Raw genomic sequence first — 27194 nt, forward strand, 5'->3', positions numbered from 1 at the left:
GTGAGAGTTGTAGCACACTGTTGAACACTGAGAAGATAAAAATAATATCGTTTTAAAAATTAAGATAATTTTTAAGCCCTAGGAGACAAAGAGAACACAAGTCTCAATGAGTTCTAGAGCTGTGTTATGAAAAATAAGGGTCCAAGTCTGCAATCTTTACTCACTCAATGCTGCTTCCATCTGCAAGAGGGGTGCAGAGAAACAGTCAAAGATACTATTTAACTTTGTAGTTAGATTTCAGTATTATGAATTGCACACTAATTAAGGCCTCAATCCAGAAAAGTTCTGAGAACTGTCAACTTCCACTGAAATCAGTGAGTAGGCATGAAGAATGATCTAGTCCCAATTTATAACAGACCTGACTCTGCTCCCTTTGAAGGCAGAAAACATCAATTTGAAGGGAAACAGTACATGTTCTATACCTACCAAAATTAGAGGTTTAAATACCCATTCCTAGAGCACCCCAAAAACTTGTGAAGGGAGTGGGTGTATTCAATGAACCCAGTATTTAAAACACTGTAGTTGGCCCTGGAATATTGTATATAGGAAAGTTGTCAAGCTGACAAACTTGTCCAAGCTAACATATAGGTATTGCCTTCAAAGAATCCACAATTAAAAAAAACAAACACACCACACTTAAAGATGACAAAACATGATCAGCTTGCAAATACTTTAAAGTGTGCATCTTTCAAATTTAAGGTGACCATCTTTAATTCAAGAAGTGGGTTGTGCCCACAAAAGCTCTAACACCATCTACATGTTTTGTTAGTAATTTAGGTGGTACTAGACTATGTTGTTTTAATTTGTGATTTTTCTTCAACTGCTTCTTCCACCATCAACAAAAAGGTTAAATATATTTAATTGAAACCCATTACTCTATATGTACATCTCTGTGTCTGTCTCTCACACACTGAGTCAAAGTCAAAGGCAGTGGGTGGTTTGTGTCAGGGTTGGGTTTAGCTCTACTCTCTCAGAATAAGATAAATGTAAGTGATGAAGAACTCCTGGGGTCGGCTGCACTCATTTTGTATTCAACACTGACTGGCCCTTTTCTCCTCTCTCTCTTTGTATGTTCAAGCCTACTTGAGTTTCTTTTTTCTTTTGAAGAACTTCGTTCTTTTGATGTGATTCAAGGCACGCCCTGCTGCAAAGAGAACTTCACAGGAATCGGAAACATAAGCACACGGGTCTGAAACAGTTACTGTACAATAGCAAGAATGCATCAAGTCTTGAAGATGAATTTTCTTTCTTTTAGAAATCATTATCTTTCACTGCCATGAGGATAGGGGGAAGTGAAACACTTTGGATTCAGCCTTGAAACTGATGGAGATTTTGTTTTAAGATAAGTTTGCCTGAGTAAGGCCAGTGAGAGCAGACAATATCCATCAAGAAATAATTTTGCTAAAAACAGCCTTGGGGACTTTCAGAAGTGTTTCATCTGCACATTAATACACAGATCTGAGCTGTGCTTTTTATTACACAGTGTAATAAGATTAGGCCATTCTAATCACATAAAAAAACCCACAGTCAACATGCTTCACAAAGCTTTGTAGGCCCCAAATATGTTTTCCATTCCTCTCCTCCCCAGTCCCTCAGACAATATAATTCAGATACAAAAAGTCACAAGATGCTTTCACAAATCCCTAGATCACTAACTTTTAAAAATGAAATCTTTAGGATAGTTATGTTTAGGACTGAGTAGAACATTCTATTCAAAGTTGGATTTTCAAAGTCAGCTAAAAGAATTAGGCTCTTAACTGACTTGCAATGTTGCACAACTGAATTGCAGTATTAACTCCCTTAGGTTCCTTTGAGGAGGAAAAGGCATAGACAGCTTCATCAGTAGAGGTACAGTACAGAATAATTATATTGAAATATGTAATAGTTATTTCTTGATGTTATATTATACATAAGATTAGTCTAAAGTTCAGCTGAAAAGTTAATTTACATTAAAAACTTGTTTCAGAGCAAATAAAATTTGATAAGGATAAAAAAAATAAATCTGGTTTTGCCTCATGTTATCTACAGCAAGTGCATTTAATGCTACTAATATCTGTTCTATTTACATTTCTAAAGAAAAATTGAAAACTGCAAGGCAAATAAAGCTGAAGACAAGATGTTTTGATCATTGTTGCTTGTACAACAAACTTGCTGTGCCACATCACAGTGTACATCTGAAATGCTTGAAAGCCAATATGAATGTAATTCTACAAAAAAAAAACAACAACCCAAAAAACCAAAAACACACACACACTCACTCACTCTGTCTGGGAATGGGCAGACCATTACACTCACATGTAAGTCACACTGTCTTTCCAGGTTTGGGATCTGTGAAAGTAATTAATATTCACTGTTGAAATTTATAGGGCTAGCACAAGTTCCCTATTCTCAGTCCAATCTTGAAGATAATCAGGAGTAGTCCCTCTATGCATAAAAAAATTAAACTGATGTCTTCATGAGATAGAGAAAACACCCGTAACAATATTTATTTTCCTCCTGCAACTATTTCGAGATACAACGATGAATTGTAATGCAGTTCAAAATCCTCAGCTAAAAAGGCACTGACATATGAGAACACTGATTATTAATTTCCAAGAGCTCAGGTTCTTCCAATGCCTTTCAAAAGAAGAGCTAGGTTCAAAGGGGATCGAGTTCCTATCATTTGCTAATATTTTTAACTGGGATCATACCAGATTTCACTATATTTATTTAGAGCTTGACTCTACAAATTGTAGGTACCCCCTGCAAACTGCTAAGCTTACTCACTCCCTCTGGAGTTAGGGCACCTATCACCTCAAGGAACTGCTCAGCATCTTGTAAGAGCAGGTCTTCATAAATGAAATTAAAAGAGTTAAATCAAGACACCATCAACATGAATATCATGGCTATTCTGATGAGCTGTTCAGATACTCCATATCCATGAAACAGTCCAAGACTAAGATGGGTGAAATGGAAACTCTGGAACTAAGCTTTCTTCCTTCCAAGTTTAGGATCAAATTCAACCATATATATGTTTGTAAAGTGTTCATATACACATGACCAGAATCAAGTCATGGTATTTTTAATTTTTTTAAAAATTTTTGAGCCTTTCACTTTGAACTCAGCACTCCTTTGTATAGCCCTCCACTAGCTCCTGCTTCTCTTTATCAAACCTAAAACTATTTTTATTTTCAAAGGAAGGGTACGTCTATTACTGCACAGCTATTTCGGGATACCAGAGATATATGAGAATAGCTATCCTGTATCTACATGAACCATCTGTTATTTCAAAATATTTTTCGAAATAACGGGTGCGCTATTTCACCATCCCAGTAAACTTTGTTGCAGGAGGGATAAGGGATGGCTTGAAATAGCATGTTATTTTGAAATTTGGCTATGTGTAGATGTACCAAATTTCAAAATAAGATATGCAATTTGTGCTATACAAGTTGCATATCTTATTTCCAGTTTAGGGTGTTGTGTAGCTGCACCCTAAATAAACTAGCTTCAGTAAGCTGGCTTGGTTAACCAATAGATTTCTTGGGGGAATGAGTTTGGTAGCAACCTCAGTTCACAGAAGACAGCTAGAGGACGAAGAGTTGATGCCCATCTTAACATTTAGTTCAGTAGTTAGTGAATTCACCTGAGACATTGGCGAGACAGATTCAGTTCCCTCCCTTTCTGCCAGAGGGGGAAAAAAGGATTAGAGTAAGAGGCCTCCCTCCTCTCAGGTGAGTGCTCTAACCATTGAACTATGGGATAATCTGGTATGGGGCTCCCTCAGTCTTTCTTGATGAAGTCATTCCACTGTGGATAAATGATCTGAGCTAGGATACTGTACCTGGGGACACCCATCTCTTGGGTGGGTGCTCTAATCACTGGAGTCAGTCACTGCCTCTCCCCGACCCAATGACTATACCCCAGATTTTATATTGGGACCAATCTGCTAGGCATGCAGAGAGGCCTGGACTTAGGTCTCTGACCACCTCCCTTTTCCCATTCTGTGAACTGCTCTAGGGCTTATTGGGGCAATAGTCATTTAGCTTGCTAAAGGAAAGCAGCAGGGCTCCTGCCCAGAGGCAGGAGAATGGGTGCCTTGGGAATGTCCAATACCTCAGTTTTCAGGATGAAGGAGTATAGATGTCTACAGCATTTGGCAGGAACACTGATTTACAGAATGTGAGGCTAGCACTTGAGCATCTTTTGTGGATCTGGGACTTGCTTTTTGTGTTTGTGCTACACACTGTACAAGAGAGTCCTGGTCCAGGACTACAGCTCTCCCAAACTATGTCTAGACTGCAGGCTTCTTTTGGAAGAAGCTTTTCCAGAAGAGATCTTCCAGAATTTTTTTTCCAAAAGAGTATCCACAGAGCAAAAAAGACATAGAAAGATAGTGTCCAATCAATGTGGATGTTCTCACATTTAAGTTGTGATTACTATGGACAGAGTGGCCACCAGGGCACCTGTGCTTTCTTCTGGAGGCCTCTTCAAAAAAAAACAAAAAAAAAAAACCCACAAACAAAACAAAACAAAAACAAAAACACCCTCTTCCCAGTCCACCCACGCCTTTTTCCAAAAGAACTTTCAGAAAAAGGCTTCTTCCTCATAGAAAGAGATTTACCACTGTCAGAAAACCCCTTACATTCTTTCGACGTTGTCAAAAGAACACGATTTCAGTGTGGACGCAAGTGTAGTTTTTTAGGGAAAAACAGCTGTTTTTGTGGAAAAAAACTCTGCAGTGTAGACATACCCCGAGGGACTATGGTAATACAAAGGATAAACATGGCAATTTAGATAGTGCCCTAAAGGCTGTTCTGCTAACAACAAACTCCTGGCAACCTCATTTCCAGAAAAGTGAAATAATTTGGGTACATTTTGGATTAGGAACGCATTTTTGGGCACATCTCAAAATTGATTCCACACACAGAGCCTCCCTGCAGTTCACCAGCAGTCCAGAACAGAGAAAAATAGAAGATACCTGAAGAATTCTGTAAAGATAACCTGCATTTTTTTTTTTAAAAAGCAGCTTTTCCTTTTAGAACAACAGTCTTGTGGTTAAGCATTGGAGTCTCTAGAGCTCAGGTTCCATTTCTGGCTATAACAAACTTGACTTTCTATGCTTCAGTTTCACATCTATTAAGTGGTGATAATATCACCACGTAACTTTTGTCTATTAGATAGATAAGAAACTCTTTGGGGCAAGTGCTATTATGTAGTTGTTCAATACCTAACACAATAGGACCCCAAGCACTAGCAAAATACAATCATGACGACACATGACTATTCTGAAGTGTTTTATTTATGCCATTTTTAAAGCCTTTTAAATAATGTATTGAAATACACTACAGTAAAAAATAAGGAGATTTTACAAAAGCAGAAAGATGCTATAGCTAGTTTTATTACGCAACAGCTTTTTATAATGGCTTATGGCAGAAGGCTGCATGCTTATTACGCAACAGCTTTTTATAATGGCTTATGGCAGAAGGATGCATGCTACCAACAATATAGTCCACTCCACCTACTGCTCTCAGTGGCAATTGCATTAAGAATATAGGACCATAAGCATCTAGTACTACTTATACTATTGCTGCTATTGGATCATTCTTCACTGTCTGCTATACATTCAGTTTAGCTGTAGCTGTTCACTATGTTATGATTACAGTTTAGCAACCTGCTTTGGAGTAGTATTATATACTAATGCCAGAACAAAATTTGATGTCCAGATAGTACAGAAATTTACATGTTTACTTGCAAATAAAAATCTATTTACTATTTTTTTGTGTTAATGTAGCTCATGAGTATCTACTGTCCCAAAGCAAGAAAACACTTTTTTTTAGTTATGCATATAAGTGACTTTGATTTTCAGATTAAGATTTACCATTCTCATTGGATTTTGAAGGAATTCAAGTACCAGCTATCCTACTGAGTTGCCAGAAATTGCAATGATGCAATTGGGAATTGTCATTCTTGGCTACAAATGTAGCTTTAAGGTAGGCTGTAACAAAGCGACCAACATGAAAAGATAGAAGGGGAGACTTCGGATCTGGAGAGAAGCAGACCGACAATAAGGTTGGAAGGAAGAGAGTTTGAGGTAGTGGTCACAACATGTTCACTGATGTGCAGCCCAGCTTAAGTCTAGCAGATAAAACCTGAATCTTCTGTCAGGTGACAAAAAATGAGTCATGTTGTACCTTAGAGACTAAGATTTGTTAGGGCATAAGCTTTTGTGGGTAAAATCCACACCAGTTAACCAGTTGAGATCCTTATTCAATCCTAAATTGATAGTGTTAAATTTGCAAATCAATCCAGATCAGCCATCTCCCCCTGAAATTGGAGTTTGAAATTCTCCAGCTAACTCAGGCCATGTCTCCACTTGTAGTGCTGAAGATCAATTTTCTGGTGTTTGATTTAGCTCCTCTAAGATCCACCAAATCAAATGCTTAGGGCAGCTTTAGTCCACACTAATACTTGCAGTCAGAAGGAGTAAGGGAAGCCAACAAGAGCATTTGCTCCTTCTGCCTCCCACTGTGAAAGCTGGAACTGCATACCCTAAGCTGAACATTCCAGATCTAGCATAGACCTGGCTGGAGTCCTACTGCATCATGCCCAAGGTGAGCTCTGAAGTACTTTGATGAGCATCTCACTGATCGCTTAAGAAATCCAAGCCAACCTACACTGGCAGTAGCTGCCAAGAAGCCGAACAGATCTTTCCTCAAGTGGCCCTTACTTCTCTTTAAAAACCATCACAAGCCATCCTAAGAGGCAGGAAGCAGTCTCTCAGCAGCAACATTTTGGAGTTATTGTTTACTCCCCATTGATTACTCACCCCAAATTTGGGCAGGCAAAAATCCACCCTGGCTTCATAGGCTTCAGTGTGCATGCTCACAAGATAGTGAATTCCATATAGCTTTTTTTATTTACTCCCCCCAATGATTTATTACACAGGTGCCAAACAGGATTGACCTTACTAGCAGAGCCCTGCAAATTCACCTATATCCACTTTATATCAGCATCTCATTTTGCAGATATATTTTGTATCTAGAAACCTGCAAATCGGCAGCTATCCACTTTATATCGGCAGGCAAAATGCGCATCTGCATCTGTAATTGCAAAAACGAGCCGGGAATATCTGCAGATAGAAATCAGATATTTGCCATTTGCAAGGCTCTATCCATAGGCAGATGTGGACACAGATATCCCCCGCTCATTTTTGTGGCTACAGAGGCGGTTGTGGATACAAACTGTTGTATCGGCTCAGGGCTCTCGTTACAGGAGAGAGTAGAAAATACCCGCTTCCTTTATAGCCACAAGTGACACCTGTCCTAGGAGCAGCTGGGACGCTCCCAGTTCTGCTCCCTACCCCCCTGCCAGGAGCCGCGCGCCGCTAGCACTCGGGAGAAGGCTGAACCTTGTCACTGCAGGGGGCTCCGGGCTCTCAGTGCTCGGGGCTGGCCGGAGGCAGCTCCGCACTTCCCAGGCCAAGGAAGTTGGTAAGACTCTTCCTGCAGAGCGCCCTCCCCATCCTGCACCCCCCTTCGCGCCCGGGGTCCACCCCAGCCGTAGAGGTGCAGCAAGGAGGACGCAAGCTGGGCTGCCCCGCCAGCGCTCGGCAAGCTGGCGCCTGGTCCCCAGCCCGAACCCGCGTTTAGACTGGCAGCGCCTCCCACGGGCCAGCTCGCGCTCCGAAGCGGAGTTGCCCGCAGAGCAGGCGCCCGCCCCCTGTTTGTCCCGTTGCTCGACCCCGCCACGCTGCTAAAGGGTTTTATGGGGGGAGGGGGCGGACTCCCTCCCCCCCCCCCATCGCCCGGCTTCACGCGCCGGCTTTGTCCGCGCGGGTGCGTGCAGGGCACTGCTGGCCTCTTGCAGCCTCTTAGTGGCCGCGGCGCGAGGGGAGGCGCGTTGCTGGCGGGCAGGCTGCAGCGCTGCGCACACTCCCGGGCAGCGGAGCCTGCGCGCACAGGAGAGCGCGCCCGGGGCGAGGGGGCGCTAAAGGCGGGTCGCAGTCGCCTACCGGCCCGCGCTGCTCGTGTGCGCGCCGAGGCCGGGCAGAAGGGGGGTCGCTGAGAAGCGAGGCGGGGAGGGGCAGACAAAGAGGAAGGGGAAGCGCGCGCAGCACAAGGGGGTCTGTGGCGAGCTCGGGACCAGGAGCAGAGGGCTCCCCGCGCGGCGCCAGACGCAGCGCCGTCCAGTCCAACAAGCCCCCCTCCAGCAGGGGCCCGTTTGCTCTGGCGCTCTGGGCAGCGGCCCCCGCTTGCTCACCCTGACTCCATCAGGCCACGCGGGAGCCACTGGCTCCTCCATGGCGCAAGAAGTGCGGTGGCGCCTGCAGCGGGGCCTCGCCCGAGCTGCTTGCCCCCCACGTCCCTGCGGTGGGTTTGTGTCCCAGGCTTGTCCCTGTGCAAACAACAGGTTGAATATTGTAGGTGAGGGTTAGTAAAGTGTCCCCGGGACAAAGGCGGTCTGTGTCCCATTCGCCACGCTTGGCTTCAGCTTTGGAAAGGGCACACAAGATGTGACATGATCTTGGCTTCCAACATTATTCAGTCTGCATAGCGGCAAGTCCTCCCCTGTCTCCCTGGCAATAAAGTTCTGCCGATTTAGTCCCCCCCCCCCACGCCCCGCCATCTAAAACCCTGCCTACTTAGAGCAAAGCTCGGAGCACGCCGCTAGGGCCATATTTACCCTTGTCACGCGAAGAAGAAACACAGCAAAGGATTTACCAAACCCAGGCAGGAAAGCGGTCTGGGCAGTGTTGCTTTGGCTCAGTCTGTCAGTGGGTTTTTCCTTAAAGCAGGGGTGTCCAAACTTTTTTCAAAGAGGGCCAGATTTGATGAAGTGAACATGCGTGAGGGCCGACCATTTTGCCTGACATTCTTTGAACCATTAAAATTAAATGCAAATTAACTATTTTATGCAAAGTTTATTGCAAATGGAAAACTTTTCATTTTGTCACATGGATGACAAATCTAAACAGGTGTTAAATCGCTCTGCCTTTCATATCTGAAGGCCAGATGAAAAAAAAATCCAGGAAGCTGAAATATGTCAGGAACATTGTAAAGTACATTACATATTATTGGTAATAAAGGTTGTCTGTCAACTTTTAAGTTCAAAAAATATGAACAAGAACATAACACCAAGTATACATGTTGTGTCCAAATATATTTATAACTAATTTAGACCAACTGACATTAACTGAGATTTTACAATGTATTCATCTCAATACATATGGATTCGTTGGGGGCCATAAAAGATAGATATTGCCAAATTACCTGTGGGGCCGTATTAAACCGGAACACGGGCCGCAATTGGCCCGCGGGCCGGACTTTGGACATGCCTGCCCTAAAGAATCCGTGGCCAGAGCGCTGTGTAGTTTCTGCCGCCCCCCCTTAACCTTGTAGCCAGTGCTGTTTCCCTCTGGGGACAGGCTTATTCATGGGTTCCCAAACTGGGGGGGGGGCGTGCCGGGGGGAGGCAAGAAATTCCAGGGGGGCCCGAGGCAACCCAGCCGCCTCCGCCCCATCAACGCCTCCCCCCTAAGTTTTGCTGCTATTTGTTTTTCCTCCTGATCGGTTCCTTTTTTTGGCTCAGCATGTTTGGCTGCTGGGGGAGGGGGGACCTGAGGGGTTCTCAAAAATCAAAAAGGGGGCGTGATGCCAAAAAGTTTGGCAACCACTGGCTTAGAGGAAGAGCCGCTTAAACTGAGCCATCCAGAGGGGAACAAAGCGCTTAGCTCTAGATGCTGCCACGTCTAGCTCTTGTGCTGCCTTCAGAGCAGGAACGGGCCCGGACTGCAGACCCTGGCATCGGGCACTGTCCCGAGGGAGGCGAGTGAAGAGAGAGCGAAGGCTTGCATAGGATCCTCTTTCCTCGCTGCCTTTGTACGCTTGGGATGGTGCATTATGTGACAGGCTTTTGTTTTGGGAATCTCTCCGATTTAGTGCCATTCCTGGTTCAAAAGAACCAGTACAAGGCTCAAAGTCGGTTTCACAAGTCACCTTTAGCTTAGAAAGCACATTTGCAAATCGTGTCACTAAAAAGCGTGGTTTTCGAGTCACTTCCCAGCATAGAGCAAACACCACAAGAGCATCGTCCACCTGGTCTCTCTAAACTAGGGCTAGATGACCCAACTAGCAGCGATCTCCTCCTCCAACGCCTTGTTTGAGGAAAGGTCGAAATGTAGTTAGCTTGCTTTTCAAAGTTACCGAGGGCATCAGTTTGCTAGTTCTGCTGAGGTACAGGCACTACCATAAATCAGTGACTGAAGAAATAATCATCACTTCCGTGTCTGTTTAGTCATCTAGACATTTAAAAAACAAACAAAAAACCCCAGAACGTCACTAACTACCAAATTACTACAGTTTTTAGTATTTAGACAAGAGTCACTTAAAATATTTGTGTGTTTGGACACGATTTGCATTAAGTTAGCACAGGCTAGAGATCAAGACTGAACTAAGTAGCCGTCTTTAGATGAACGTGCTTTTTCCAATACACAGAAGCTAAAGCCACTGGTAATACCACAGCGCCACCAGCTGGATTCAAGCTATTAAACAAAAGAGCATCGGATAGCTGTCTGTATGGCTTCTGTTACCACACAATAGGTAAACTCAGCTACTCTAAACGGGCTAGCCAGTCATCTAGCTAATCAGACCGACTACAATTAGAAGAAGTGATCAAAAGGGATAGCTGGCTGGGTAGGGCGGGAAGGGGAAAGACTAATTAGAAAGAATTAGATAAGGCAATATTGTGCCTACAGTTTCAAAGCAGAACTCCCACTGATATTGAAGCCGATGGCTAAGATTAGCTATTGTAGTCGCTCTACACTTAGATCTCGCTTTAGTAAAGATCTCAATCCCCTTGAATGTAGTAACACTGAAGTCTGTGGGCTGTTCACAACTGACGGCGTTAAACGTTTTCAAAGCAACCATTTTCATAACAGTCACATTACTTTTACTCATCTCACAAGTTGAGATGTTGATAACAACATTTCTCTTTAAAGTTGTAAGGGGAGGGAATCAAAGCCTCATTTTTAAAAGAATATAGTAGTTCCTCATCCACTACCAAATATCACACTTTACCTAGTTATGGAAGCTTTTAGAATCTGTAATTAAATATTTAAACACAGAACAGGCTGTGCTAATTGTTCCCACTGAGTGAATTATAGTATTGTTGGCTCATTATCACCATGATTTTATGTGGATTTACAGCAAAAAGCAACAAGAATGTTGGGCATCATTAGAAAAAGGATCGAGAATAAGACAGAACATTTCATTGCCTCTATATAAATCTATATGTCCACATCTCGATCACTGAGTGCAGATGTGATTGCCTCATCTAATATATCTTGGCATTGAAAAAGGTTCAGTAAAGGGCAAAATGGTTAGGGGCATGGGACAACTGCCATATGAGGATGGATTAATAAGAACAGGACATTTCAGCTTAGAAAAAGAGAAAAACTAATGGGAGATATGACAGAGGTCTATATAATCATGGCAGGTGTAGAGAAAACAAATAAAGAAAAGTTATTTACTTGTTCCCATAAAAAGAACTAGGGGTCAGCAAATGAAATCAGGTAAGTAGCAGGTTTAAAACAAAAGGAAGTACTTCTTCACACAACATATAACTAACCTGTGGAATTCACCAGAGTATGCTTCAAAAAAGAGTCAGGACTTGAACAGGGCTCAAAAAAAAAAAAAAAAAAAAAAAAAAAAACCACCACACACACTAAAATTCTTTGGAGAGAGGTCCATCACTGGCTATTAGCCAGGATGGGCTAAAATGGTGTTCTTAGCCTCATATAGGATCATAGAATCCTAGGGCTGGAAGAGACTTCAGGAGGTCATCTAGTCCAGCCCCCTACCTAAAGCAGGAACAATCCCAACTAAATCAACCCAGCTAGGGCTTTGTAAAGCCTCAAGGTAAAAATGTCTAGGGATGGAGATTCCACCACCTCCCTAGGTGGCCCATTACGCACACCTGTTTAAAAATGTATCAAGCTTCTGATACCAGGTGACTTAAGAGAAAAGCCACAGATAATAAATAGCAAATCTATACCCCTTGTAATCTGAAAACTTTAAGTTTTTTTGCCAACTTCTTACAAGTAATATATTTGCAGTAGTTAGATTCAGTTCCCATATGATTTCTGAATATAATAGGCCTAAATTTGTCAGATCATGTATTTATTTATTCAGAATGCTTCAAGTTTTAGCAAACAAATATTTATTTTAAAACCAGTTTCAGGCATGTAATCTGTAATTACAGATACTTCCTTTGTTAACATTTGGAATATAAGTGCTCTGTCTCTCACATCTGTGGTGAGTCTTATTAAGACATGCTCTCCCCCTCCTCTGTTTTTCTCCCAAAACCATTGCATTTGTTGCAGCAAGGGAAAGAGTTCTGCTTTGTCCCTTGCCACTCCCACTGCCCTTTAACCGGCTATGTCATTTTACTGATCTATAAGTAGTAATGCAGCTGCTTTGTAGTGCAGGACAGAATGCTGAGGAACCATTGTTGCACCCAGGAGCGGACTGGCCCAGCGGGATACCGGGAATTTCCCAGTGGGCCATCCTCCGAAGGGCCGGCTGGTGGCTGCTGGAGAAGGAGGGGGATTGTGATGGGGTGCAGCAGCCCCGCACTTTAAATTCCCTTGTGCTGACCATGTATGGGACACGGTGGGTCTGAGGGAGCACATGCTCAAACGCCGCACAATAGCTGAGAGGGGAGACGCCCGGGCGTGGTGTGACATCACGGCCCGGGACTTTAAAACTGCCCAGCCCAGTGTTGCACTGCGTGGCCCAGCATGTGGTCTGGAGCCCTGGAAGCAGCTGGGGCCAGGGCTGCGGAGACTTCTGGTGCCCAATCACAGAATCCAGCACCGCAAACTGGAAGGCAGAAGGTTGGGAGGGGGAGGAGAGGGGAGAGGAAAAGGGAAAATAGGGGGAAGGAATGGGAGAGGAAGGGGCTTGTGCTGAGGGGAGGGGGGCAGGTCAGGAGAAGAGAGGGGAAGGCACCAAGGGACAAGGTGGAGGAGCGACAAATGCCAGGGGGCCAAGTGGAGACAATGAGGAAAAGGGCAGGAGGGAAGGTGTCAGTGGGAGGGGGGACAGGGTTATGCTGGGAGAGGAGAAGGAAAGGGCACTGGGAGCTAGAGGGGGAGGGGGAGCTGCTGGGAGAAGCCTTGAAAGAAGGGGTGGGCATGAGGAAGGTGGGGATGGAGCAAGTCATGTGTGAGGGCAGGGGGCATGAGGGGAATGGGGGCAGAGGGTGGTGAGGGGGTGAGCATTAGGGAAAAAGAGGGGAAAGGGGGCACCAGGAGGGTGCAGGGGTAAGGGAAGATGCAGGTGCCAGGAGATTCTGGGGGTGAAGCAGAAGGGCAGACACCTGCAGGGGAGGAACCAGCACCAGAGGCGAGAGGCAAGGCAGGTGTGTAGAGGGAGGTGTTAGGAGAGGGGATGAGGAGCGGTACTCACATGATCAGAGTGGGGCTACTGGAGGAGTAGGGAGAAAAGGGCTGGTGGAGGGGGGCAGGTCACAGGAGGGCTGAGGGCAGTGAGAAGGGTTGGAGTCAGGACAGCAGAGGAGGGTGAGGTTTGGGGGGGCAGCAGGCACCAGGGGAGCTGATGGAGTAAGGGGAGGAGACAGGGCAGGAGAGGGAAAAGGGAGAGGTTTATAAGGTATTTATTAGTAACTTGGGTGCCACAGTGCCACATTCAAACAAGCCACATGAACTCAGTACTGGTGCACAACACAAAATTCATTCTGCTCATGGTAGGAAACTCTTAGAAGGAACACTTCCCCCAGCCTCTCCGCCCCCGAGTTAATGTCACACACATTGAGTTAATGCAGTTGTAGGATAGTTGCATGGGGGGGTTGGGGGGGCCAAACTAATCCCTATTGGTAGGAGGATAGTGGGAAAAGTCCTTAGAGAGGGGTCACATGACACCTTTTACTTCTGGTCATGTGTCCATCTTGTCCCCAGAGTGTTACCTCCAGAGGCCTGGCTAATGTTTGTCAGGGGGTGTGGCTAATGGGGGTCAAAGAGTAAATTAAAAAAAAATTCTTTGATGTGAAAAAGTGGGCCATTCTCAACCCATTTCCCCAGCCTATTTTGATTGCCAGTCCGCCCCCGGTTGCACCTCTGCAGCACACACATGCCATTTCAGGTGATACGCATTTCAGAGCAATGTGCACCCTTTGCAGGAATGAGCCCAGCCAAGGTAATCGTATTTACTTTAGTCGGTCTTAAACATGCCACAGTGCTTTGAGTGAAGTTTACTTGGAAAAATCTGCTTATAGGAAGATGTGATTAATATAGAGTTATAAAGTGCTTAGGCATATAGCTTGCGCTTTAATACAAAAAGTGGGAGGTGTTCTTTATTTGCAAAACTCTAATCCTATAGACAGCTCAATAGTGTCCAAACAATAGCAGATATTAATCTCTAAGGCTTGTAAGGCTGCTGCTGTTGATTTTCCAGGGTTCGAATAAGTGGTCTAGTTAAGACAGCTAATACGAAGTGAGAGGGGCACTCTGGCTGATGCCAGTAACTCTGCTTCCATAACGAATAAGGGAAGTCAAAGGAAGAATGTTCTTCCTTTGACTTCCTGCAGTGTAGACAGCACCAAAAGCCAAGTTAAGCTATTTTGACTTAGGTTACAGACCTAACATAGCTTAAGTTGCATATGTTAATTCAACTTTGTCCTGTAGTGTAGGTTCCTCACCCCTACATTAGCATATCAAAAGAAGGCAGTTACTTATCAAATGTAGGGCCAGTATTAACAAGACTAATTGAGTCAGGTGGATGTGGCTCACTCCCAGCAGTTGATGAGGAGGTGTGAATATCAACAAGACATTCTAAGTCCTTAATCAGGCCTAATCTGATTCTGTGAACTTTGCAGATGAATTACAACTCTGCTGTTCTCATTGTAGTCTGGCTTGAAGAGTTTTGGTTTGTTTGTTTGTTTTTGGGTAAAAGGATGGCTACTTTTAACTGCAACGCTATTTTGCAATACCAGAGTATCGCAAAATAGCTATCCCTCGTCTTCAGAGAACGCCTGTTGTTTCAAAATATAACGGGCTCGCTATTCTGACATCTCTGTAAACCTCATTCCACAAGGAGTAAGGGACGTTTTGGAATAGTGGATTATTTCAAAATTTGTCTCTGTCTACACTGTACCAAATTACAAAATAAGCTATTTTGAAATAAGATTGAAATAAGATTCACAATTTGCGTAGCTCAAATTGCATATCTTATTTTGAGCTATGGTGCAGTGTAGATGCACCCTGAGTGTCCAGGGAGATTAAAGTAGTCTCCTGCTAGTTTTTGTATGTTACCTTTCTTGATGCTAGATTTGTGTCTGTAAATCCTTTGGCGCAGAGACTGTCTGGTTTTGTCAATATAAATGGCAAAGGGATTACATTGTTACAGCAAATTAACCATGTGGTTTGGGAACATTCTCTTTAGAGCCAACTATATCCCTAAATGGTTTAAAAGTTGTAGCATAGACGTACCTCAGAAATGAGATGACACCTTGTATTTCATTATGAAATACAGATGCCTTCTCCTCAGTGTGTCTAGCACTGAATGGCACCATAATCTTATTCATAAACCTCTAACTAGCAGCGTAGTTTATGTCGTTTTTAACCAAAGTGGAAGCTCATGGAGAACTTTGAGAATAGAAGCGCAGGTTTCACTAAAAAGTAAACCCAAGTTTCTTGCACTCCCTGATCTAGAAAGGGTCAAAGGGCAAAGAAAAAGGATCCCACATTTAGGCTATGTCTACACTGGTGGCTTCTTGCACAAGAACATCTTGCGCAAGAGTTCTTGTGCAAGAAGTCTTGTGCAAGAAAACGTCCACACTGCCATGTACGAGCTGTGCTTTTGTGCAAGAGCGCCCATGGCAGTGTGGATGCTCTCTTGCGCAAGAAAGCTCTGATGACCATTTTAGCCATTGGGCTTTCTTGTGCAAGAAATCCCTGCTGAGCGTCCACACTGCCCTCTTGTGCAAGAGCTTCTGCACAAGAGGGCTTACCCCTGTTAAAAAAGAGCATAGCTCTTGCGCAAGAAGCCCTCTTACCACACTGTACTGTAAATGTCCTTACGCAAGAGTGGGTGAGCAGTGTGGACACTCTGCGGATTCTTGCACAAGAATGGCCATACTTGCGCAAGAAGCCGCGAGTGTGGACATAGACTTATTTTTCAAAAATTGCATGATTTTTGAATATTCAGGGTTGGCACTGAGGTACAGTTTTGTTTTTGACAATAGAAAATATTCCTAGAGTCCATTTGTTCAGCATCACTGTGGAAAGAGTGTGTGTGGTCTTCTGGCACATACTAATTTAGGAAACAATTCTGTACTTGGAAAAAATATGGGTTCATGTAGCATATGCAGGAAACAGCCTATTCATCAGTAGTAGTGTTGCACTAACATGACATCCTGTCCTTAAAAGGAGGAGGGTATAGGAATATTTGTGTGGGCATCCAGGAGAATAGCACAGTGACCGATATTGGTGATTATTTTAGCAATTACTACCTTAGGTCTGAGATTGCTTGCACAATCACAGAGGGATTTTTATGTAGTTTTGAAGTAATTATTGCATAGAAAATGTAACACATACATTGGTGGGTGTATGCTACCTTTCATTTTCGAGATTAAAATCATTAACTGATTTTTATTTAAAAAAAATCAGGGTGACAGGCATGTTTGAAATATGAAGTGCCTTTGCCCATTTTGTAGGTAGCTTAACTCTGATTTTATATTAGTCAAGTGGTTGCTCAAATTGCTTCAGCGGTTTGAACTGTCTTCTAACAAAGAAGCCACTTTAAAATTTGAATACTTTAAAATGTGTTCTATAAATCATCTTTTCTGGGATATTTTCAAATAATTAGAATAGGGGAAGGCTTCTGGTTTATGTTTTCACATATTCCAAAGTAAAATAATACAACACATTTCTGATGTGACTTCATTAGAATAATGATGGCTAATAGTTATTTCCAACAGCAGCTGCCTTTTATAGTTGCCTGTGCTTTTAACGGCCTAATTGCTTTTATAGGACTTGCTTTTTTTTAACTAAAAGAAGCATTAGTTATCTTATATTCCAACAATGAAACAACAGACAAAATTGTCATAGACTAAAATGGTATTATTAGATCCGGTAAATAGCAAATTAATATCTGCCATATTATAAGTACATTTATCATGCAACTCTGACCACATCACCTGCACTTTGTCCATTAACTCATCCAAAGAATATTAAAAAAAGCTGTCATGTAAAAACCAAAACCAAAAAAACAACTACAAATTCCACATGCTACAAAGGCAGAGCATTCCTCCGCAGTTTCGTGGGCCTGAGATGCAGGATGGGTTATATTCAGTGCTGAATCAGTGGTTGCTTTCAATTCAAGATTTCATGAACCATTAGAGCTGTTTTGGAGAGGCAGTAGCTAATAATGCTTACCAATGTTCCCTCTAATCTTTTCCATCCATGTGTGGATTTTTTCCATCCATGTGCAGAATATGATTTTTTGTGCACCAGGGCACAGAATGTGTGAATGTGCACCATCCGTAGAAACAAAATCTCTAGCTGTGGGCACTCTGGGCAGCATTTGAATCTCTTTTAAGTGTCCATACAGGTTCACATCTTCAGGGGAAGACTAATATAGTCTACCTATCTTTCTACAGCTCTTTGACATCAAGAGTTGAAAAACAATATAGTATGTGCCAGATTATGATTGATGTCACCTTATCCATGTAATAGCATAAGAGCCATCTGCCACCCCTTCAGCTCCAAGGTGCTATTCTAGTTTTATCTGAATTGTTGTGTGTTTGCATAGTTGAGCGAAGGGGAGTGTTAGTTGTACACTATAAAGGGCAACAGTAAATTACCTGAGCAAAAAATAAAGGAGCAAAAAATGACCATTTCTTGAGGAAGCACACCTATGTGCGATCTCTCATACAGGGTTTAGCCTAGCACTCATTCAAGCGTTGTGTATATGTATGGCACACTTTTTAATCTGAGGATACTTAAGCACAGAGAGTTTTATTGATTTAGATGAGTGGCACAGTGGCCTAGGATTGTAAGTCACTGGGAAACCAAGAGACCCATGTTCCTGTCGTTTGAATGAAACTAATAAAAGTTAGCTGGATTGTGCACATTTGTGGGATTAACAACCACATAGATCAGCACAATTAACTCCTTTAGTTTGATCACCTGGTGTGATTGACTCACCCTCCTGTATTTAATACTGTACACACTGAGAGTTTTATTTGGCACTGCTTTATTTCAGCTATAAATGAATGGCTTCCCTGTAGCATGACAAGGTAAATGTATTGATTTTAATGGAGTTTTACCACAATGGAACTGGAGCCACACCATAGTCTTCCAGGCCCTGTATATTCACTTAGCTACACAAGACAAAAGGAACACTTGGCTGTTCAAAAAGCAAAATGCTTTTAAAAAGTGAACAATTTAAATTGCTATCAGGTTACAATGTAGGTATCTAGTACATCATTTACAAATCCAAGCAAATAAATAGTTGAAATTAGAGGAAATAAATAGTTGAGGACATCATAAACTTTTTCACGGGCCACAATGTTTTTTTTCTAACGTAAAGAAATATGTTTTATCACAAAGCCATAGTCTTAACTCTGACCCAAACTCAATACTACTCTTTCATTGGTAAGCTTAAAAGAGAAAAAGAAAAAAAAAGCTCTTTTTTAAACTAAAACATGGCTATCATAATCTATACACATGAATTTCCCCTTTTCATTAGCCTCACATGCAAGTTCATGTAGACATAATTGATAACGCTATACACTTTCCCTTTACATTAGAGACAGTTTTAACCTCAAGAAACAGCAGCTACAAATGCTACAACTACAAAAAATAATACTGTCACTTGATTAATGTTGTATCTGACACTCTGCCCTCCCCCCAACAGTATAATGTAGAAGAAAATATTGAAACACCAAGGGCACAAAAACTAATACAGGAGAAAAAAAAATCCCTTCCACTGAAAACACCCATAACCCATAGGTTAGAGATAAGTTTTTTTCCTTCTTTGATGAAATACACATTTCTGTGTATTTTATGAGACTAATAGTCCCACTGGGATGTGCTCATACATATGTGATTTACTTTTCACAGAAATGACACAGCACCTACATCCAAATCTGGCAGGTCTCCAGGGAGCCAATGGAGACCAATGACACTTGCAAGGAAGCCTTGTGCCTCCAGCATGGGTTCCTTGGTGGGCTTCCCCAAGCATCACAGTTTTCTTGGGGGCTCTAGTTGCCCCCCGTTGGCTCTACGTGGACTGGATCTTGAGTGGTACACGTCTCTTCACAGAGGTGAATGTCACCTATAGTAATAAACGTTTCTGGATGAAGCTGAGAGTGCAGTGGGCCCAAGTAATCCATACTCTTGTGGAAAGTGCCATGGGATTTTTAATGCTCATAAGTGATCAGAGAAGAACTATTGTTTTGAGGTTATAGTATTGACTTGCACTTAAGAGGCCTAGATTGACATCTAGGCTCTGCCACAGATTTATTGTGTGATCTGGGACAAATTACTTAATCATTTTATGTTTCATTCTTCCATGTGTAAAGTGGGTGTAATATTTCCCTATTTCAAAAGTGTTATCAAGTAGAGAATTTCAGGTGAGATACTGTGGTAATGGGGAATATGAGAACTTAGGTAGACATTGATTTTCTCTCTCATTGGTGTGTTGATACTCTCATGAAGTACATTATCTAATTTTAGGGCATTGGCTCAGACTTAGGGATTCCATAGGACATTAATCAGCCTCATCACTTTCTGCAGTATGCTGGGTTTCTTTTGGCGGTCTCTCTTACAAACAGTGACCTTGTTAGATGATGAAATAGGACAAGATCACAGCCTATGATAATTTGATTTAGACCTACCAGTTGTGATTTGCTTTGTAAATAAATACATTCATTTCACCCTGTCACTATGAAGACTCTGTCGATGTGGCCCATTCTTATAGACACCTATTTTACTAAAATGTTTAAAACTCTTGCATGCAAAATTGAGAAGAAATCCAACAATCTGAGTTTACTATCAGGTTAACAAGGGAAATAGACAGAATGTTGGATGGGATTCAGTGGTCTTCTGGGGCCTGTATACGTGATCTTGGATCAGGAAAGCTAACAGATATGCAGAAATGTGGTTTTCTTTTAAGAGTATTCCACTTTGAGCACCTGTATGAAATTAAAGCAACCCATCAAATAACAGTATAATTTTGGAATATTTATTTCTCTGCATATAGTGGGAGTTTTGGCATAGAAAGGTGAGTTTATAATTCCACATAAGCATAGAAGACTGAGAAAATACTTCATAAAAGATTTGATGTATTCAGTGAAGTAAAATTAGCATTTCCATTAGTCCCACCAAAGAGATGACCATAAATATAGTGGGCTCTGACCACACCATCATAACAGCCACCTTTTCTTGTTTTGCATGGATACTTTTGTTTTGTTTTGTTTTGAGAGCCACAGTGTAGTTGTGCCCTTGAGTGTCTAAGATCTTTTTGCAATGTGGTGCTCTGGGGAGCGGGGAAAAAACCTTTTCTATATTGTTCAGGGAAACAGTGAACTCTGACAGCAAGAACTATATTTTGCTACAACAGTTTAATCCACAAAGTAGTCAAGATAGATATTCCATGTGGGATATGTTAAATTGGTTGGGTTATTGGAATTATTCTATAAGCAACACATGTTCACATAAAAATTCATTTGTATTTTCAATAGAGCTGCAATAATTTAAATACTTGTCAGTAGTCCAGAGTAAAATTTGTAATGCTTTTTTTTTAAAGGAAAAGAACGAGAGATATTATGCAGGATTTGTTTTTTATGTTTCATGACTGGTAGAGAAATTTTAGAACGATCTAGATTTTAAGTCATTTTATTACCTTGTTATTTGCTGAGTGTAAATTATGGGAACAGGAAACTTATGATCTATGTGGACTGGAGCAAAACAAATTTCAAGCATTCCTGTTTATCTTAGAGAAATGAGTAATTTAGGTCCCAATCCTGAAAATACTTATGCAAATAACTGTTCTAGTGAATAAACCCACAGGCTGTTTCTATACTGGCGCAATCTTGCGCAAAAGCGACTGCTCTTGCACAAAAACTTGCTGCCTGTCTACACTGGCCGCATGTTCTTGCGCAAGTAAACTGACGTTCTAATGTATGAAATCAGGGCTTCTTGCGCCAGAACTCTGACACTCCCACTCAGGAATAAGCCCTTTTGCGCAACTGTTCTTGCACAAGAGGCCAGTGTAAACAGGCAACATGAATTTCTTGCGCAAGATAGGCCTATGGTTAAAATGGCCATCAGAGCTTTCTTGCGCAAGAGAGCGTCTACGCTGGCATGGATGCTCTTGTGCAAAAGCACATCTCTTGCGCAAATGCACATGCCAGTGTAGACGCTCTCTTCTGGGAGAGTTTTTGCACAAGAACTCTTCCGCAAAAGAGTTCTCGTGCAAAATCACGCCAGTGTAGACGTAGCCTTAGTGTTTTTGTGTACTTAAGAATTCGGGCAGGATGCAGTTTAGGTCTAAATTTGACTTCAGTGCCCATATTAATCTCACACTGATTTCCCTGGGAATTCCAGAGGAGATATGAGGAGAGGCATAGGTTCTAGTACTTCTATTTCTTGCTTTAAAGGATATTTGCTATTTTTTTTCCAATATAGCTTACATATTCAAGTACAATATCAAAAATGAGACTGATTCCTGCTCCAGCCCATTACACTAGATGAAGAGGCTTACTAAGTTCTGGATCCATCCAGGAGGGAATTTCTTCATATCTTCTCAAAAGCTCTGACATATGAAGGGTAAAGAATTTGCTGAGGGGAGGGCCACCCAATGTAGTTTTGTAAAAATTTTGGACAGCCCCTCCCGCCTCAGGACTATCTGAATTACACCAGGGACTGTTTAAAGGTACTCTCAATGGACTGTGGCACAGCAAAGAATCCTATCCCATACATTTGTGCAGCCCCTAGGCACAATGGGTCCTCCATCTTGTTGGTTTCTATGTGCTACGGCAAGATAAATGGTAAATAATGCAGATGTGGTTTGACATTTCCATGTTATTTAGGACAAATAGGAGGAAAAGCAAATTTAGAAAACAATTTTATTAGACAAATTATTTAGACAAATTATACACAGAAAGCTCTGCCACTTGTAACTGAGGCCTCCAAAAAGTGTTGTGTATTTGTATAATAGGCAACACATCAAAATAGGCCTATTTTAAATAGTGTACATGGTTAACAAGTTGTTTATAGCTAAAATCACTGCAACATCTGTTATCTCCCTAATTTTTTTTTTAAAAAAAATCAGATTTGTGTATGAGTTCATGAATGTTACAAGAGGAAACAAGTTGTGCATGCTTTTAGACACTTGCTACCCTGGAAACAAAATGGCCTTTTGCATGATAAGAAGTTGTTCTGCCTTACACAGTAGACAATATTTGAAGATTTAGTACAAAAACATTGACAGTACAAGATGCTCCCCCAGAACAGAATTAGCATCAAAACAGAATAGAGCTGAAGAATATACCTTTAATTTCTCCTAAAGCAAATCACATAGGCTGATTCCTATATCAGTTCTAGCCATAGAATGAGTTAGGGTAACAGAAGTATATGGCTGTGTAAAAAACAAGCAAACAAACAAACCAAACAAAAACAAACAAACAAAAAAAACAAAAACAAAGAACTCAGCATGGGATAAATTGCTTGTTTTCTATTTAACAACACTACTAGTTTTAAGGATTATAAACTGAAAGCTCAATCTACATTTCTCACAGATAAGTGTTACTTTAAGAAGCTTGTGCCAAAGCAGGCACTGTTTTTGCTCTCATTGCTGTTCTTTCAACATTCTATACAGTTGACACTAATAAAAAATTACATAGCTTCTCTAAATGTAAATTAATATAATAAGGGTTAAAATGATAGCTTGATTATTTTTTTCTTAGCATAATATATGATGTCATTAAGGCCACATCAATATTTCTCAAGGGTTTTTTATCCCAGTAATACAGTTATTGTATTGATTGATGGTGCTGATTTGGAAGAGAATTTTTTAACCTTCTACAATCTACATTTAAACTTCTCTAGAGCTGTATTAGATATCCATGGATGTGGTTTACCTAAGAGAGTTTTTCATTGGTTTAATTAGTAAAAGTAAAATTACCAAGTTTAGCCTTATACACTACCGAATAGCCAATGCAAAACCTAATTGAATAAGTTACATCTAGGTACAAACATGAAATTGTCCCAGATGTTCTAATAAAAAAGTATAAAATAAACTTTCTTGGCAAACAATGCAAGTCAGTATAATATTAAAGCCATCTCGCTTTTCTAAACAGAAAGACCCCCGACTGTATATCTTTCCAGTATACAACACATTTTTACTAAAGCTTTATTAAATGAATTGCAATAGCAATGGCTGCCATTTTATAGATATATATACACATGTATATATATATATACATACTTATGTATATATATTGATGTGATACTTATTTAACACAACAGAGGCTTCTGCCATATGATACAGTTTACTGTACATAAGAAAAACTTAACACTGTACAATCACATAAAGGTCATATGCACTGTTGCAGTGCAAAAGTAGATTTAACTGTAGTCTTTACTGGCATAGTAATGGCTTTTTGTAATCCTACAAAATTGCATTCTCATATTATGTGGCCTGATTTTTTTTTGTCCTTTTTTCTTTATTTCTTTTTTTATTTTTATTTTTTTAATACAGGGTTTGCCTTTGGTCCACAGTCAAAAGGACACACAACAGCAGTGGAGCAGTGAATGGATGCAGCAGAACAAATGTAAGGGACTGAAGTTATTGCAATTATATAAAAAAACAGAGAGGGGAGATACAAACACCCTTCTGCAAAATAATCCTCTATCTTTCATGCATATTCAGCACACATTTCTTATACTTAATGCATATGAATAGTGTACTAATGGAATACTAGTGTGATGACTTTTTTTTTAAAGAAACATGACAAGAGAAGAGAGGAGAAGACGGAAAGCTGGGGAGAGAAGGAGAAATAGTGAGTTGTTACTGAGAATCTTGATTTTTTTTTAAAAAGGTTATATCCATGTTAGTCCCACAATATTACAGCTGCTCCTTGCAAAGGGAGTCCTAAAAGGAAACAGTGAAAAAACTTGGTTTGAAGCTCATATGGAGGTGCCCCGGTCTGGGTCATTACCGATATTGAGCCCCAGAGTAGGAGTTGGTTGGTATGGGATAGATGACATTGTTTTGATAGGACTTCTGAAAAAGCCCCCATTAGGTGCCCTGTGCCTAAAAGGGCCAGTTCGGTGCTCAGGCATGTTGCCAAAGGAGAAACCAGAAGCGGCTTTAGCTGACAGTGTGCGGCTAAGAGTCTGGATCTGTTCTGGTATGAAAGTTGTCGTGGTGATGTGAGTGTTCCTGAAGTCACTGATTTGCTCTAGTGCTTGGCGGGTGGGCAAAGTGTCAATGTCCAGCGGGGTCAAATCAATTGACGAGGTGGAAAACTGTTTATGGGGGCTGTCATCATCTGTGCAGAGGCTGTTAACACGTCTATGAAGATGTTCCAGGTCAATTTCCTTGTCATCCTGAAAAAAAAATAAGACAGGCCATTTATTGTTGCCACTTTTTGCAGGACTGAAGCTTCACAGTGGAACCAGAATTGCTCAGAAAATGTGACATACAATTAACTGAAGCTGCGTGGCCAATGATTCAGCCACTGGGGGAGGTTAGCTCACTCTCCTTCTATGCCTCCTCCCCTGCAGGAGTCCAGAACATAAGTACCAGGCGATGTGGCCACAGTGCCCCTTGTTTTGGAGTGCCAGGTGGCCAGCCCCAGAGTGCTGGCTGGCACAGTCATAGTGCCCCTAGTTCCAGAGCAATGGGTGAGCCATGTAGCCACAGTGCCAGCCACCCTGATTTCCTGCAGGAGTCAGGCCAGCCAGCCTGGGCTAGGACAGAGAACTGGGATTTGCAGCAGGAGGCCTGGGGGTGGGGCACGGGCAGGGTGATGCTAGGCACAGCCCCTCCCCAGTCTATGATACCCACTGCCCATTCTTTGTGCTAATTTATAAAAGTTGAGGTCAGGTATAAACATCAATGGCAAATCTTTCCAAATGACTGAGGCTGACTGGATTGGAAGGAACAACCATGCTCTCTAACCTTATAATTCTTCTATTTTCAAACCCAGCATCTTAAGTACTATGCTGTAGGCACTGCAAATAGATGTCTATCATGAAAGTGCATGTTCAGAGTCAGGGTATGTGTGATTTAGATTAAAGAGAGCTTGGTAACAATCAGCTTTATATAATGAAGTGTAAACTCAGATGGTTGGGGTGATACCAGATTTTCTTGAAGTCAATACTGATATCTAAATATAAGCTTCCGACTGAAGCCTTTGAAGAACAGTAAAATTGTCATCATCAGCCTCAATTCTGGCAAGGATCAGGTTGATTTTTCTGTGTATTAGTGGAAATAGAAAAAAGCTGAACTTCCAAATTGTTTGGGGAGTACTGGTGGTTCATTTGCAATATACCAGAAAAAGGTACACAAGAGGATTTTTAATTGTAATGCCAACGGAGGGTTTGATTCTCCTACTCACAATGCAGCAACTCCGCTGACTTCAGCTGGAATCAGACTGGTGCACGTAAGAGGAGAATGTGGTCCAGTATTCACATTTTGTTGTGTGATCACACCCTCCTATACTTGTCCCTTTTCTTCCTTAAATTACCCCTGAAGGAATTCAACTAAAATGATGTTACACCAGTGTTATAGCAGAGAATTTAAATGCACAAAAATAAAAAGATACAAAGCTATGGGCCCCACAGTAACTGTAAATAACTTCTTAGCCACATATGCTTTGCAGTTCTGTGTTAATATATAACTCAGAACTGAGTTAAGCATAGAAATAAACAAGGAATGTCGCCCCTCCCCCAATCAGGCTGTGGGGCTTATTCATCAAAGAATGAAGTTTTAACTAACCTCCTTAAAATTCACTTTATTCTCTGTGCACTCTACTGGTTCTTCTAGGCTAGCAGTGAAGTATTACAGTGCATCATTCTGGATGTCAGAGAAACCAGAAGTAATAACAGCACAGCCAGAGTGGTGCATTTTTGACTTGCAGGCTTGATGACTGTAACTCATTACAGGCTTGATTCAAACGTCATTGAATCAATGGAAAGACTCGCATTGATGTCAGTTCCTCTGTCTGGGAACAAACCCATGCACCCTGAAAAAGCACAACATGTGAGAGCCACAGCCATCCACTTAGTAACACCGCTCAGCACTGCATGCTGAGTCCAGTTCAAAGCCTGTGTTCTGTTATCCATGGTGCTTGGTATCTGAAAGATCACGTTCTCTTCTTTGACCAGAACCTACCTACCATGATAGCTGTGAGATTTTTAGGGTATGTCTACACTGCTGTCACACCGGCCACTGGCTCATGCCAGCTCAGCTGACTCAAGCTCATGGGCTGGATTTTTCATTTGCAGTGTAGATGGGAGGGTCCTGTGAGACGGGAGGGTCCCCTAGTTTGCATTGTAACCTAAGCCTATGGAACTCACTTCCCAAGAGATAAAAGGTACCACAGACTTCATCACTGTGAGAACTAAATGACATTTCCTCTATTATTTATGCATGCACAGACATGTATATAGACGTATATCACATCTACACAAATAAAAACAAAACCAACTATATTAATCAAAGTATTTCTCCTAGAGGCCGAGGGAGTAGATGGAAAAAGACTACGTGTTCTTAATTCATTGGAAGATGCTCACATGCAATGACAACAGAGGCCATACAGTAGCAAGAGATACTCAGAGACTCAGCCACAGTGCATAAATCATGATTTTGCCACTTTGGCATTGTTGTAAAAGTCTCCTATTTTTTTTCTTGTTTTGAAATTTTAAGTAGTATAAAAGTTATTTTATAATCTGAAATAGCAATCAAGGAAATGTTTAAAATTACATCACCAAGGAAATATTGCAACTTGAGCTGGGTGAGTAATGATTTTTTTGTTTGTTTGTTTGCTGGCAATTCCAATAAATTGAAAAACATGTTTTGGATTGAACTGAAAACATCTTTCAAATTGCTTGGTTAATCAAAAAGTGGAAAACAATTTTGTTTTGGGTTGACTGAAGCATTTATTTTGAACAAAACTGAAACATT

General features: G+C 41.6%; 1 protein-coding gene and 1 long non-coding RNA gene across 2 annotated transcripts in view; one reads left to right on the plus strand and one right to left on the minus strand.

Moving 5' to 3' along the window:
* The first annotated feature begins 7353 nt into the window (after positions 1 to 7353).
* On the plus strand, positions 7354 to 26880 carry LOC142829535 (uncharacterized). The gene is made up of 5 exons (XR_012904025.2): positions 7354 to 7469; positions 23763 to 23835; positions 24008 to 24063; positions 24661 to 24753; positions 26745 to 26880. It is a non-coding gene; the product is annotated as an uncharacterized LOC142829535 (long non-coding RNA).
* GRID2 (glutamate ionotropic receptor delta type subunit 2) overlaps positions 22327 to 27194 on the minus strand; it is a 1117109-nt gene continuing 1112241 nt past the window's right edge. The window contains exon 16 of the mRNA XM_006111957.4: positions 22327 to 24613. Within this exon, the coding sequence (XP_006112019.1) occupies positions 24191 to 24613 (423 nt within the window). The 3' untranslated portion in view covers positions 22327 to 24190. The remainder of the gene's footprint in view (positions 24614 to 27194) is intronic.

This window comes from Pelodiscus sinensis, chromosome 4, assembly GCF_052426305.1.
Source record: "Pelodiscus sinensis isolate ZL-2025 chromosome 4, ASM5242630v1, whole genome shotgun sequence".
NCBI classification, from domain to species: Eukaryota; Metazoa; Chordata; order Testudines; family Trionychidae; genus Pelodiscus; species Pelodiscus sinensis.